The sequence below is a fragment of the Symphalangus syndactylus genome, chromosome 17, assembly GCF_028878055.3.
Source record: "Symphalangus syndactylus isolate Jambi chromosome 17, NHGRI_mSymSyn1-v2.1_pri, whole genome shotgun sequence".
Taxonomy (NCBI): Eukaryota; Metazoa; Chordata; class Mammalia; order Primates; family Hylobatidae; genus Symphalangus; species Symphalangus syndactylus.
Genome location: NC_072439.2, coordinates 88,215,041 through 88,230,453, shown reverse-complemented (window position 1 = coordinate 88,230,453; position 15,413 = coordinate 88,215,041). Strand labels below are relative to the sequence as shown.

General features: G+C 39.5%; 1 protein-coding gene across 2 annotated transcripts; it reads left to right on the top strand.

Annotated features, from left to right (window-relative positions):
• The first annotated feature begins 1,616 nt into the window (after positions 1–1,616).
• Positions 1,617–7,436, top strand: CRYGS (crystallin gamma S). Of its 2 annotated transcripts, none has more exons than XM_063620473.1 (3): positions 1,617–1,735; positions 6,442–6,684; positions 7,067–7,436. In XM_063620473.1, the coding sequence occupies exons 1-3, from the start codon at positions 1,715–1,717 to the stop codon at positions 7,337–7,339; spliced, it is 537 nt and encodes a 178-aa protein (XP_063476543.1). In that variant the 5' UTR covers positions 1,617–1,714; the 3' UTR covers positions 7,340–7,436. The 2 variants fall into 2 exon arrangements, with proteins under 2 accessions (XP_063476543.1, XP_063476542.1); XM_063620472.1 differs by lacking the exon at positions 1,617–1,735 and adding an exon at positions 1,755–3,023.
• The last annotated feature ends 7,977 nt before the right edge of the window (positions 7,437–15,413 follow it).

Here is a 15,413-nt window from a genome sequence, read left to right as displayed (position 1 = left end):
TTTCTGTTTTTTGTAAAAAGATAAAGCTTTACTTTTAATTTTAGAAAAGGTTTCTAGTGTCATTTCTCAAAATATCTAGTAAAGTTTACATTTGCTTGGGAACACCTTCTTTCAGATAAATGAGTGAAATTACCAAATGAGTGAAATGAATCAGATTGCTGATAAACATTGGTTCATATGCTCTCTGGCCATTTAATTAGTAATTCTATCAAAAAAGTCTCCTGTATTTCTAAAGTAAAAAATAACCCTCAGAATGTTTAATTCTAATTGAAGTTTACAGTTTTTATTTTAAGATGAAATTCAAGAAGCAGACCATTACCAAATAAACACTGGAGTAATAGAAATATATTTTAGATATTGCTATTTGTTAATGAAATAAATGGTACTCAGATACTTTTTTTAAAGTTTTAAAGTTTTATAAAATTTTACAAAATTCAGAAAACTAAGCATATAGCTTAATATTTTCTCAGTAATCTTTATATTAAGGCACACTTGCCATTTTCTGAATTGACCATAATACATCCCATTTATTAAAATATTTGTTAGTTAATAGAAAGATGAGGGAGTTGGACTTTTGAGAATATACTTGATCAGTTAAAGTTAAAAATGGAGAAAAATTAATTTGTTGGTTTTTTTTGTATTTACGTAAGATGCAATCTCATTCCTAAAGTCAGAGGTGTATTAGGGCCAAAAAATGTTCTCCGAACATGTTCCAATGTCGTATTTTGGGCAAAGAAGACCACCTAGCCAGTAGCAAGTTGTGTTTAGGTAGCTAACCCTTGGCAAATTCAGGAGTCCCACAGTCACTTTTCTACATACGGTGGCACCCTTCTTATGGATTAGAGCTCTTTTTTTAAAAAAATTGTGTTTTGAAAAAAATTAAATAATAGTTGCAAGAATAAGTCAGTGAACTTTAACATACCCTTTATCTAGATTCCATTCACCAGTTGTTAACATTTTGCTACATTCTCTTTACCACTCTCGACATGATAGTATTGTTTTATTTTTGCTCAACAATTTGAGAATAGGTTGTGGACATCTTGAACCTTTCTTCTGAATGGTAGCATACATGTCCTAGAAACAGACATTCTCTTACCTAGTCATGGTACAATGATCAAATTCAAGAAGTTAAACTTTGGTACAATAGTATTATCTAATTTACAGTCCATATTAAAATGTTTTCTGATTGTCCCAGCAGTGTCTTTATAGTGACTTTTTTCCCCAAACAGAAGATCATGGATTGCACTTAGTTGTCATGTAAGTTTTGTTGCCTTTAGAACATGTCACTTCTGTCCAGAAATAGAGATAGTCTTCTGACTCTTACCTCTCACAAGCTTTGTTGAAGAAAAAGGACATTAGGAATTTCAAAGAGGCTGCTTGCTATTAAAAAGAAAAAAAAAGGGACTCTTTTGTTCTTAATTTTTACAACTTTGTCTGGGTTTTGGCTTCTTGACTCAGCAAAGTCTATAATGCAGCCCTGCTTGGTAAGCATTAAAGGCGGTACTGAAGCTTTCCTTTATTTCATAATCCCAATTGTTTTTTCTAGAAACCATCAATAGCGTCTAAATGACTGACTCAATTTTTGGATCCTATTCTCATGACTAAGCAAATGTTTGACTGAAACCAGCCCATATAAATGTCACTGTGCCTCTAACTCTCTGTAGCCATTCCTGAATTTCTTTCAGCACTGGGAAAACCAGTCTATGCACCAAAAATGTCTAAAACTGGAACCAAGGTAAGTAGTCATACTGATTTTTAGCCTACCCACTTTTCACCTAATGATGCATTAAACACACAGAAAAGCTTTTGCTTCTTTGCCTACAGGTGAGTATGATAGTGGTTAGAGAACTGGGATTGAGAGAGAAGATTAAGAAATGCTTATTGTATTTTCTACCCTTAACAGAATTACCAAACACTTTATTAAGGGTTTATCTTTACGTATGGTGCTGCGTTGAATACTATACAGGTAAATAATTTATAAATATCATTATTATTTCTGCCTTCTAGCAACTAATATTCTATGCAACTGATATTCTCCATAGGAATAAGGCATGCTAATGGGGATTATATTGAGCAGAAAACTTAATCAATTAAAATTTTGTTTTCTGAAATTTAGCCTCAACCATTTGTGTTCTAAAAGGCCAAAGTGGATGGGCCAATCAGGTGAATAAAGTCCTGCATCTCTCCTCCATTCAAGCAATTATTTTTACTCGTTCCCCAAATAAAGTGCTCCCTCACAGTCAGAAAATTGCCTCTAAAATATTCCTTTAAGTCAAAATTACTGGCTTGGAAATTATTCTCTCAGGTAGGGCTTTGGGAATGAGGGAATATGCCTTCATTTTCTTTTTTGTGCTTCCACTGAGAGAAAACCGCTGCCTGATTTTTACCCCCAGCTTTTTGAAAATTTTCAAACCCATGGAATCCTCAAAATAATGGGAAAGGAATGTTGAATGAATATTTGTATATCTTTCACTTATATTCTCCAATTGTTGACATTTTGCCGTATTTGGTCTCTCCTATCTCCATCTCTCTTTAGTAAACCATTTGAAAATTAGTAGCAGACTTTATATTATACTTTTGCCTGAAGTATTTAGGCATGTATCTCCTAAAAACAAGGGCATTTCCCTGTATAAACACTGTATCATTAGCATGTCCCCAAGATTTATCATAAATAGCTAATATTGAGACCATATTCAAATCTCCCCTGATTGTCCCCAGAGAAGTGCTTCATGGTGGACTTTTCCCCTAATATAGGATCCCGTGAAAAACATGTATTGCACGTGGTTGTCATGTCTCTTTATTCTCTTTAATTTTTTTTAGCCTCTCTAAAAAGTCCCTCTACCCTTTTTGTTGTTGTTCTTGAGACATTGACATTTTTCAAAGCCTAGGTTAGATGTCTTTCAGAAAGTCTTGCAATCTAGATTTGTCTAATTGTTTCCTCATGTTTAGATTCAGAATAAATGTATTTAGCAAGAAAGCTACATAGGCAATGTTGTGTACTTCCTGTTGCATCATGTCAGAAGGTACCTGTTAACTTGTTCTGTAATTTATTAGTGCTTGATTTTTTTTTTCCATTGGAAAATAGAACTAATAATCATGCTTGTCATTCAGGAGGTTTGGGGAGAAAAATTAGTGTTTTTAGTGCTCTGAGGTTCTTGAAAATATACCATGCAAATCCCACTAAAAAATAATTTTTGGTCCTTAGAGGAGGGATATCCATGTGTCTTGAGGTAAAGCTGTTATACAACCATCTTAGATGAAAACATCTGCTTTTAAAGATTTGAAGAGTAGTAATAGTGTACTTTTTTTTATTTATAGCTGAGTCATTCATTTAGTTAAATAACTTTTGCTTGCTAGGGTAAAGGAGATAGTAAATTATTTCTTACTCTTTCTCATTGCTTCTTCCTTTCCCACTATCTTGCTAGCAGTTTAATCAGAGGAGATATGGGCTTGGCAAAAGGAATAGATTTTACTAAGTATGTTTTCATTACCTCTGGGATACTCAAGACATTTTTCTCTCTGCTGCATTGGATTAGTAGGCCATTTTTCCAAAAATAAACCTGATAATGATAGGAATTTTGTAATAATTTCTAGGAAAACTTTCTGCACATCTCTTAGCCTTCTCTACAAGGCTAAGAATGTTTTGCCCAAGGGTCGAAACCTCTAGGCTGACAATAGCATGGATTTCATGGTTATTCTACAAAAAGAAATTGAGCACGGCTAGGTGCAACATTCTCTGGCTCTGAGATATAGAAGGTCTCCCACTGAAAGGAGAGCTTAGTCTTGGAGCTCAGTAATGATTCCATAGCAACCGGATGAGGGCTTTGTTTCAACTTTTGGATGGTTGGCTGGTCTCCTGGGAGGGTGGACATCAGGTGACCTTATCAGGCATCGTGTATATTTTTACTTAGCAGATATTGATAATTAGTCACGCAAATGTGCAGAAGGCAGTAAATGTGAGAAACTATGAAGTGAAATAGATGGTATTATTAACTTCATTTCCCATAGGATATCTTTTGCAAAGGCTCTTTTTGGTGACTGTTTGGTCAAAAACCAAAGGCAAATAGAACATATGAATTAAGGAGTTTAGAATCTATCCAGTCTTAGAGAAGTTATTTGACTTTCCTAAAGATCTCCACAGGTCACAAGGGAGAGCCCCTCAGGCTTAGGCCCAGCCTTGTTCATTGTCCAAGAGAGTAAGTGCTGCCATGTTAAACGAAGCTAACTGTGCAGGCAGAAAGACAACAAAGGAAAATAAAGTGAATAATAGATTACTCACCAGGAGTTTTGCACTGCAGCCCACCAGCTTGTCTGCAACTAACTTGTAACTAGGTAGTGACATTAGGCCAATCACTTAACTTCTTCATCTGTAAAAACTGTAGCAAAAGCTTATTGCCAGTTGTGAGTCAGCTATTAAACTAAGTACTTTATCAACATCCCCTTGGACCTTCAGAGCATACCGTCTGCAAGAGACACTGTCATCCTGTTTTGCCAATGAAGATCTGTAGAGAAAGGTTCATTGCCCTGTCCAAAGTCACGTAGCAAGAAAGCAGTAGTATTGGGACTTTTTTTTTTTCTTCATCCATAAACTAAGGTACCATGTATCTAAATCTGTACTGTGCTAAGATGGGAAGGGAACCAAAACACAAAGAAATTTGGGCAGGGGATAAAGGAGATGAAGCAGATGATTTAGGGGTGGGAAGGAAAAAGGACGCTTTTAGGGAACAGGAAAGAGAATAATTGAGATAAATGGGAAGGGAAGAGAAAGATTAAGGTGGAGAGAAACAATTATTAGTATATTAGTATCTACGTAGAAAGAACTACCCAGGGTAGAAGAGAATGAGATTTTATACCTTTTTATGAGTGATTCTTGGTTTCTTCCTCTCATTCCATCTAATTAGTCACCAAATCCTGAAGTTCTTTACTGTTTTCTCATCATCATTCACATTGGAGTTGCCTTTTGGTTGGCCCTCATCATCTCTCACCTGGCCCACAGCAGCCATCTGTTTCTAGGCACACACTACTAAGTCCAACTCACTCATAATCACCTAAGGGATTCCAGCATGATTCTGGTGTCATTTTTCTGGCTTTATTTTCTAATACTTCACCACATATTCAATATGTACTGGGCTTAATGAACTTATTGTTCCTATAATGGGGCATGTTCTTTCACTTTATTCTTTTGAACATGTTTGTTCCTTTTCATTTGCCTCTGGAAAACACCTACTTATCTTTCAATGCTCAGCTCAAAGATCCTCTCAAGACAGTACCCGGCCCTGCTCCTTTCATCTGAAATGACTCACATAGTTTTCTCCGGTGAAATCCATAAAGTAAATCAGCCACAAGGTGGCGGCATAATGCCAGGTAATTAACTTCGAAGCATAACACCTGTGGTTTCAGTCGATAACCTAGCATTGATCTGAAATTCCATCTTAAAAAAAAAAAAGGTGAAAAGATTGTGGAATTATTGAATAACAAGGGACAAGCTCTGAAGCTCATTTGTAGTTTTCATCGTGGTTTTCAGGAACTGCTTGGTGAATCCTTGGGAGTTCCTAGGAACTCTGTCTCCTGTTTCAGCCAGAAAAGCTCTGAGAGTTGTTTTAAAGCCAGAACTTCCAGTCTGCTGTAGTCTTCAAATAGGAAGCTGAAGCTCAGAGAGGTGGCTGGATGAAGATAGTAAGGCTAATTGTGGAGAGGGAGCTCTGTAGTCCAGACTTACTGTTTCTGCTTTCACAGGGCTGCATATTTTTCAGTGCCATCAGAGACTTACCCCAGGCATTGTGGTAGAAACTTGATAAGAGTTGGAGGCAAAGAGGATTCTTATCATTTTGTCACTTTGCAACTACTCTGTTGGTAATAAACTAATAATAAAGAACATAATATGATACATTTTCATATATGAAAGCTCTACATCCATCTCAAATAAGCTCTGTAAAGCTAAGGTTTGTGTTTTATTTTTCTCTATGTATCCTCCATATCACCTAGGAGTCATCTTCATGAAACAATTATTGAGGTCAAGTGATGGGCACAGAGGACTGATAGCTCAAATAAGTCTTGATACTTGCCCTTGGAAAAACTGTACTAGGATTCTGGTGGGAGGGGTAGACATATAAATGGATAATTTATAATATAATGTGGTAAGTACAGAGAGCTGTGGGAACATAAAGGAAGGAAAACGAACTTAAGTCTGAGACTGCTCGCTTCTATTAGAGCCCTCTTCTGTTTTGCTTCATGTTCAGCCTTCAGGAAGTACTCATTTCTGTTGTTGACAACTGAAGTTGTCTGTCAGAAAGCAATGTTGTAAGGTGATGTACAGCTACACATTTTTCCTCAAAATTGAGGAGAAAGGAATTTCTTAAGTAGGCATTATATTCTTAATTTTTATCTGTGAATTAAGCCACCCAACTCCTCAGCTCTTTCTCTGTTGGCCCTCTACTTCAGATTACTTTCTATGAAGACAAAAATTTTCAAGGCCGTCGCTATGACTGTGATTGCGACTGTGCAGATTTCCACACATACCTAAGTCGCTGCAACTCCATTAAAGTGGAAGGAGGAACCTGGGCTGTTTATGAAAGGCCCAACTTTGCTGGGTACATGTACATCTTACCCCAGGGAGAGTACCCTGAATACCAGCGTTGGATGGGCCTCAACGACCGCCTCAGCTCCTGCAGAGCTGTTCATCTGGTGAGTCTGGGGACTGTGAACTCCCACTGTTTCCCACGCCCTCTGTCCGCTTTCTCTTGCTTTTAGGTGAAAATTTTCCTGAGTCTTCTCTACCTCTTAATGAGTAGCTGCTTGTTGGCTGCTGAGGCTTGAGTAACATCTTAGAGCAGCTCATCACAAGAATGACTACACTAATTTCCAGGGTGCTGTCTCTGCCTCTTGAGTGTTTTGAAGAATTTTTTCTTACTGAAAGTTAGCTGTTTTAGTAGGTACACGGTGAGATGGGAGTTCAGATCATCTAGCTTTCAAGGTGATAAGTTCTGAGCAATACTGTTCTCTAAGTTCTTGACCTGCTGGTGATTTCCATAATGGTTTCTGTTCATTTTCTCCTGTGTCTTTTCAGCCTATTGGAGGCCAGTATAAGATTCAGATCTTTGAGAAAGGGGATTTTAATGGTCAGATGTATGAAACCACTGAAGATTGCCCTTCCATCATGGAGCAATTTCACATGCGAGAGATCCACTCCTGTAAGGTGCCGGAGGGTGTCTGGATTTTCTATGAGCTACCCAACTACCGTGGCAGGCAGTACCTCCTGGACAAGAAGGAGTACCGGAAGCCCATCGATTGGGGTGCAGCCTCCCCAGCTGTCCAGTCTTTCCGCCGCATTGTGGAGTAATGACATGAATGGGGCCATATTCTTCCTGGGGCCCAAATGCTGGCTGGCCTTGTGGTCCAAATAGGCATCATCAATAAAACAGTTGGCATGCATCCCACTGCTGACTATAACGCCTCTCCTTAAATGCTTCTAGGGACCAGCAATATAGTGCTTGCCACAGTGGGCAGCTACACAAAGCAACACATCCACCAGATCACCAGTCTAGATCTTTGTGCCAAACAAAATGAGATCTCATTAAAAGGTTAGAAAGTCATACTGCCATGTGGTGGTTCCTTTTGCTTATGTTTTGCATTAATTCAACAGGCACAGTAATAATTGCTACCATTTACTGAGTGCCTACATTATTTCATTTTCTCTTTACAACCCTGCGAGAGGTAGTTTGTCTGTATATTATAAATAAGGAAACTGAGAGAAATTTAAAATTTGCCCAAGTTCACCAGTTGGTGGATGGAGGAGCCAGGATTCAGTCCAGGCTACTTCTGCTCCCAAAGCCATTGTTCTTTCTAATACATGCATTCAACACATTGGCTGGAGATCTATGTATATAGTGTCTGTAGAAACCCCTGAAAAATTTCAAAAGTAGAAAAGACAGGGTCCTCTGATGTTCCAATTGAGGGGACAGAGTATCTATCAAGAACAACCAGTGAAAACCGGGTTATTATTTGAAAATGGTGGAGCCATAAGCCATCTGAAGTCCTTGTTTAAGATCCAAAGACTGCTATGTTAGTTACTTCTCAACCCTAACTTTATTTTTGTTTAAAGAAAGGACATATTAAAAATGTCCATACATTATAATAGTTGAAATGGAATTTTATCAAGTTTTACTTGCTTTGATTAGCCCCTGAGATTTTATTTAATCTTGAAGAGGAGAATGATGAAGCAAACAGTATGACCAGGAGTATTTAGTGAGCATTCAAGTGAACCTGGGGATATGCAGAATGCACCCATCTGTAAATGAGATAGCAAAGCCCCTGTCGTCTAGGAGCCTTCCCCAAAAGGACAAATGAGAATTTCTAAATTCCCTTTGTGTATACTCCATTGTGCACAGTGCATACTCGCCCCAAAATATGTTTATTCATGTTGTTATCTTCCCCTCCCTTTTGTCATTTTGTCTGTTTCAAGTGAGAGACTGAAAAAAGTGGGTGTAAGTAAGGGAGGGAAACATGACAAATGGAGAAGGAATGGGAAGCCATTTGCTGAGCTGCAAAGAGCTCTGGCCTGTGAGCTGACTGCAGCCATCAGCTCTGGATCTTGTCACCATACCATGAAGCTACCTTTCCTTACCTCCAAAACAAGGGAGTTGAGCCAAATGCTCTCTGGAGTCTCATCCAACACGAACATTCTAATTCCCCAGAAACCAACAGGAGGACACTAAAAAACTAGCTGATGACCAAGAACTACTTACACTTAGTTTTAGAGGCACATTTTCCAGAAGTGACCTCAGAGATCCACTGATTTTTTGCCCAAGAAATAGGCTGTGTTAAGTAAGTTAGTATCAGTCTCTTTTCTCATATCAACTGCTTGCCATGTTCTTTGGTGAGTTGGTCACAGTCTGTTCAACTAGAAAAGCAGTTCTGGCAGCAGGATAGGAAAACGAGAAGTGTCAGGATGACTAACCACAGTTTCAGAGAAGTAGAAGATGGCTTTTGGCAGATAAAAGCAGGATTATTATTTTGGAGTGTTGCATGCCTCCTGGTTCATGCCTTGGTCCAGAAAGAGATTGCTATCATTTTCTCCAGCTGCAGACACACCAATCAACTTTCTGCTTAAAAGGAATTTGACTAACAATTGATATTAGAGGTCAAAAACACTTTATATCCTTATCTATCAGTCAGTCCCAGCTCTTTTGGTAGAACATTCAGCTGTTAGGACAATAAGCTGGTGTCTTACCTGTCACCCACACCTAGAACAGCACCTGATAATTCAGTTATCTCCCCCTACCTTTTATTGTTTCATCGCTCTGAAATGGGGATCCTCAATAAAATAAAGCAAGGACACCCTTAAACCATTTTAGCCCTATTTCCATCACAAGGATTTCTCCAAGACAAGTCTCTGAATAATCCCATATATGGAGCTCACTGTCTATTGGGATAGAAAAATAAATATAGTATAAGTATGTCCCAAATGTTACATGGAACATACTTATACTAAGAAATTGTCATTTGTCTGAAATTCAAATTTAACTGTATTCTATATTTTTATTTGCTAAATTTGACAACCCTGCTTCAAGGACAAGGCAAGTTACACAGGAGTGACATGGGGCTAAGAGCAGAGAGTGGTGCAAGCTGTGAAAATGAGCACATTCCCCAATAGAAGGGCATTTAAATACATTTTTTTTTTAAATCACTGCACACCAACAAAATACATCTGCATCTGAATGTGGCTTGTGGACCACCAGTTTCCAATCTTGGCTTGTAGGACAGCTCTGAATATCAGAAATTGTTTCTTAGATTGAGCCATAATCTTATCCCTGAAGCTTTCAACCTACAATCCTAGTTTTCATCCACAGGATAGCTCTTTAGGTATTTAAAGATGCCTCCAGTTTGCTTCCATGCTGGCATTTCTACACTGAGCAATGCCTATTTCTTTCATCCTTTCTCTCTTGATGTGTGGGCTCCCAGACTCCCCACCATCCTGGTGCCTCTCTTTGAGCTAATGGTCATTTCACTCTCCCCACTGTCATAGCTGTATGTAGTTTGACCAGTGCAGACTACAGCTGGAGGATTATGTTCAGTTCTTTCATCTTTTTTCTCTGATTTATACTGTTCTTAACTAAGCTCAGCTCTCCCTGTGGCCCAGCCCTGATATGGATGACTGGCTACCTTTCCCTAAGAGCCAACTCTCTAGTCAAAGGGCTAAAGAGTTCTCTTCCTCTTTGGGTAGTTAGACAGAAATGGGTTCAAATTCTGCCACTTCCATGTGTTAGCTCTAAGTCACACAATCTAACATGTATATCCTCAATTTTCTGTGAAACTAACATAACACCTAATTTGTGGGCATTAAAATGAGATAATATGTGAAAAATATGTAGCATATACAGTTAATTCTCATTATATTTTGTAATTATACTCCATAAAAATACCTCAGACACTGAATTGCAAATATTGAATTATTGCTCTTAGATAAAATACTAAGTTAAGTTCCTATAAGCCTCTGGTCACATTTTTGTCAACTGATCAATACATAAACTTTTTCATATGTGTTTCTGTTTAAAGACTCTTGAATGTATGTTGTGGATTCATTAACATGGAACTCAGGACCAGCAGCACTACCACTGTTGCCTGAAGAAAGATGATCTAACAGGTATCTCAGTAAGGCATGTCGCAGACTTCTCATGCTTAGGAACACTAGACAGCCCTTCAGCACTACATTTGGGGATGTTTTCAACAGTGAAATTACCAACCAAGAACAGTGCAATGCAGAAAGCATGGCACTAAATAGGCTGAAAGGAGACTTGTTTATAGTATGGGAGCTGAAACAAGAAGGGGGAGCATTTGTTCGACCTGGGAATATGCTCATTGGATGACTGAAATTTTTCACTGCTCTGCTCACATACATAAATGATCACAAGAGCACCACGATTAGTGATTTTACGATTACAATGAAGTTGGAGGGAGTGGGTGAATTTGCAAGTACGGAATCTATGTTACAATGAGGGTCACCAGTTCTTTACCACCATGGTTGCCATATTAGTGTTGTTTCTGAGTACTAAAGTACTACTATTATCAGTTGTTTTGTGTGTGTGTGTGTGTGTTTTAACTTGTCTAGCTTTTTAAATACCTGTTTCTACCCCCCAGTTGTTTTCAGAAAAGCATTTCTGCATTTTTGGCAGATGCCTCATAATTGGGAAGAAATATATCAGAATGGTCCAACCCATCCTACTACCTTGAAAAAGAGCCATATTTTTGTTATCATAGGAGTTCAGCCTTTTCTTAGCTCGCCCATAAGCTTCTCCCTTGGTTCTAGCTCCCAGCAATTTCCACGGCCAGTAGAATTGTCCCTAGAGTTCACACAAGTCCCCCTTATTTTTGTCTCTCTTTTCTGAGGTTCCTCAGGAGACAGAGGGCAGCTAATCACTGAGCTTTGGGTGACCAACTTTGGGCACACACAGGAGAGGAGAATCCCTCATGGGCGTGACTTCAGAGCAAGGGAAACATTTCTGTCCACAGACACCTCCCACCTTTACCTCTCCTTCAAGCCTCAAACTTCAAAGTCAGGCGATTTTAGAACAGGAGAGGCTGGGGCTTCCCCATATACTGTAAAAACAGTGAGATGGGGCTTATTAACCCCAGTTTACAGATGAGGAACTGGGGCTCAAAGAGGCTAAACAACTTGTCTGAGGTCATTGGTTCCAAAGCTCTCATTCTTTCCACTGTACCATGCAACTTCTGCTTCTCAACTTTCAAGACAGAACCTACTAACTTGTCTATCATAGAATGAGCTATTTCTTTTTAAATAACTTTATTGAGATATGATTTACATGTCATAAATCCACCTGTTTAAAGCATATAATACAGTGGTTTTTAGTATCCTTACCGTTGTGTTTGTGCAATCATGACCACAGGCAATTTTAAAACATATTCCTCACCTCAAAAAGAAACCCAGTACCCTTTAGAGATCACTACCTTATCTATCTCCCCAGCCCCTCAGTCCTGAAGAACTACTTTCTGTAGATGTCTGAATCTATTTTCTGTATGTATGTATTTGCCTATTCTGGACCTTTTATGTAAATGAAATGATAAAACACATGGTCTTTTGTGACTGGCTGCTTTCACTTAGCAAAATGTTTTCCAGATTCACAGATACTGTGGCCTATGTTGTTGCTTCATTTCTTTTTGTGACCAAATAATATTCCATTGTATGGAAATTCCACATTTTGTTTATCCATTTATCAGTAGATAGACTTTTGTGCTGTTTTCACCTTTTGGCTATTTTGATTTTTTTTTTTTAAACAGAGACAGAGTCCCACTCTTTTGCCCAGGCTGGAGTGCAGTGGCGTGATCATGGCACCCTGCAGCCTTGAAATCCTGGCCTCAAGCAATCCTCCTGCCTTGGCCTTCCAAAGTGCTGGGATTACAGGTATGAGCCACTGTGCCAGGACTGTGTATAAGTTTTTATGTGGACGTGTATTTTCATTTCTGTTGGGTATATACCTAGAAGTATAATTGCTGGGCACCTGAGCTATTTATTAAATGCTGGAAGCATGCAGGGCTTTAAAACCAGTACAGACCTAGGTCGAATTCTACCTCTCCCACTTTCTAGTTGCAGGATTTGGGCAAACACACTTCTCTTAGTCTTAGATTTCTCATATGTAAAATACAGGTAGTTATAACTACTTCGCAGCATTAGATGAGATAATAAGAGGGAAATTCTTAGCCCGGTGAATGACCCAAAGGAGCAGGTCCTGAATAAAGGCAGCTGTTTTAAAATATGGAATCTCTGGAAGGAGGAGACCTAAGAGGAGTCCCTTGTGGTAAACAGATTGGGAACTAGAGGGCTGTTTGTTTCTCCAACCCCTCTCTGCGTTAATAATCAATGATTTTATGAGATCATTTCTGGGAGTAAGTGGAGGGGAGGAGGTTGGGGAGGGGAGGGGAGGTAGTGGTAGGGAGTACAGGAGAGCCAGAGAGCTCTGTGCAGCTGAGGGCGGGTAGCTGATTGCACAGAAAGGGGAAGTTAATCTCCTCACTCTATTTCTGCCAGGCTTGTGCTGCCCACTTGGTCTTCTCTTATCTCAGCTAAATGATCTCATTTCCTTTCACTTTGGTCCTGTTTCCCCAGCACCAGTGTGCCCCTTTGTGAGTCTCAGCACCCTGGTTGAGTGGTTCTGGAATTGATTAGCTTTCAGGGAAATACTGCCAGCACTTTGCCTTCTGGGACACAGCAGGCAGAGATTTATTCCTATTGTTCATGCCCCCACCCCGCTGAACAGGCCACATTAGCCTGTCCATTGAACCGTGGGGCCAGAACAATGGTGGGGCCTGGCTGTAGTGCTGACCTCCACAATTTCTGGGTACACACTGGATGGTTTGCTTGAGCTCACAGTGAACCTGGTGACCCTGGCTAGGCTAGTACTCCAGGATCCAGCACTCAGGACAGAAAGATGAATCTTTAGACTGTTTCTGTGAGCAGGGGGAGAAGAAAGGATGAAAGAAGGGGGAAGAGGGTTACCTGCAAGTTAGTTATAAATTAGAACCACTCACAAGCTTTTGGGGCCTCCCTAAAGACCAGAGGTCCTAGCAGTTGTGAGGGAGTCACATTTACCTGCCACACTCACTGTGTCTTGCAACAACTTAGCAGCAGCTCGTATTTGCACATACTATTTCAGAGTTTGTAAGGCTCTTTGACATATGATACCTCATTTGACCCTCACCATGGTTATGTGAGAAACAGGAGCTAGTTCTCATTATTCCCATCTTACTCATGAATAAATTGAATCACAGGAAAGGCTCTGTGACTTTCAGGTGGATTACAGACTTTCTAGGCCCCCATATTTAAGACTAGCCTGTTGGTGTGATGGGGGTTCATGCCAAAAGTCTTCTCTGTGATGTGACAATTTCAAGAAAGCCATTTTCCTCACACAAGTCTAAGGCATGCTTTCAGTGGGCCCTATGGTTTCAAGTAATGTTAGTGAAATACAAGTGGGAAGTGGAGTGCTAGAGTTGGGGGAAAGTGTGAATGTCTGTGAGTATGCACCTGGAAGACAAATAGAAATGTATTTATCCAGAAAATGTGGCACATATACACCATGGAATACTATGCAGCCATAAAAAAGGATGAGTTCATGTCCTTTGCAGGGACACAGATGCAGCTGGAAGCCATCATTCTCAGCAAACTAACACAGAAACAGAAAACCAAACACCACCTGTTCTCACTCATAAGTGGCAGTTGAACAGTGAGAACACATGAACACATGGAGGGGAAAATCACACACTGGGGCCTGTTGTGGGGTGGGGGGCAAGCGGAGGGAGAGCATTAGGATAAATACCTAATGAATATGAGGCTTAAAACCTAGATGACAGGTTGATGGGTGCAGCAAACCACCATGGCACATGTATAGCTATGTAATAAATCTGCACGTTCTGCATATGTATCCCAGAACTTAAAGTTAGATTAAAAAAATAATAAATGTATTTATCCATGGTTTTGCTGATCTTTTGCCCTCCTGCCCTCCATTTCTCTGGTTTCTGTCTGGGTCCTGCCATAGTGGAAGGATGAATTTGGCAGATCTGCGGAGCACAATGGAGGTTCAGGGCATACTCTTCAGGTACCTTTCCTTTTAAGCAAATCTAATGAGGAAAAATTTCAAATTTGCACAACCAGTAGATTAGGGGAAAATATTCACTTTTAAATGACCATGGGACTGTTTTAAAAATGTACACTCAAAATTTCAACAAAAATTCAGTGTTCATAGAATGTCTGTTATCAAATAGCTGTGTGTTAAATGAGAGAAAAATCCATAGGATGTTAAAAGTTGACCTATGCCCAGACTTATCAAAGCAGATTCTCTCAGTCAGTGACATTTTCACACTGTCCTTAGGCCCTGGGAAGAGGAGCCCTTCCTTGCCTTGGGGAGGTTCCTACATATCTCAAACTCTACAATAAAAAATACTTGCTGTCTTTCCTGTCTAAATCTTTCTGTCTCTCTCTGTCTGGTTTAGTAACCAGTTGGGCGAAGGGAAATTATGGGAGAGGGCAATGGGCTGGAATAGACTCTGTAGACTAGGGGATACGGATCTGAATGCTCAAGTAGGGAGGTGGGTGAAAGGAGAAAATCACAGCCTCTTCTCTGGGAAATCAGAGAAAGAGGGTCTGATTGATCAGTTGCTTACTAATTACTTATTTGAGGGGTTTGCTTTATTAAGGTATCATTTGCAAACTATAAAATTCACCCTTTTTAAGTGTTTGGTTTGCTGACTTTTGACAAATGCATACAATCGGCTAACTACCAACACAATCAAAACATAGGACATTTTCATCACCCATTTAAACTCCCTATGTCCTTTTGCAGTTAATCTCTGTCCCTGCCCCCTCACTTCCTGCTGTGGAATCACTGATCTGTTTCCTCTCCCCA

Coding starts and splice junctions, on each gene's coding strand:
- CRYGS (XM_063620472.1), top strand. CDS start 2,961: ATGTATTTAGCAAGAAAGCTACATAGGCAATGTTGTGTACTTCCTGTT. Junction 3,024..6,441: donor CTGTTGCATCATGTCAGAAG/GTACCTGTTAAC, acceptor CCTCTACTTCAG/ATTACTTTCTATGAAGACAA. Junction 6,685..7,066: donor CCTGCAGAGCTGTTCATCTG/GTGAGTCTGGGG, acceptor GTGTCTTTTCAG/CCTATTGGAGGCCAGTATAA.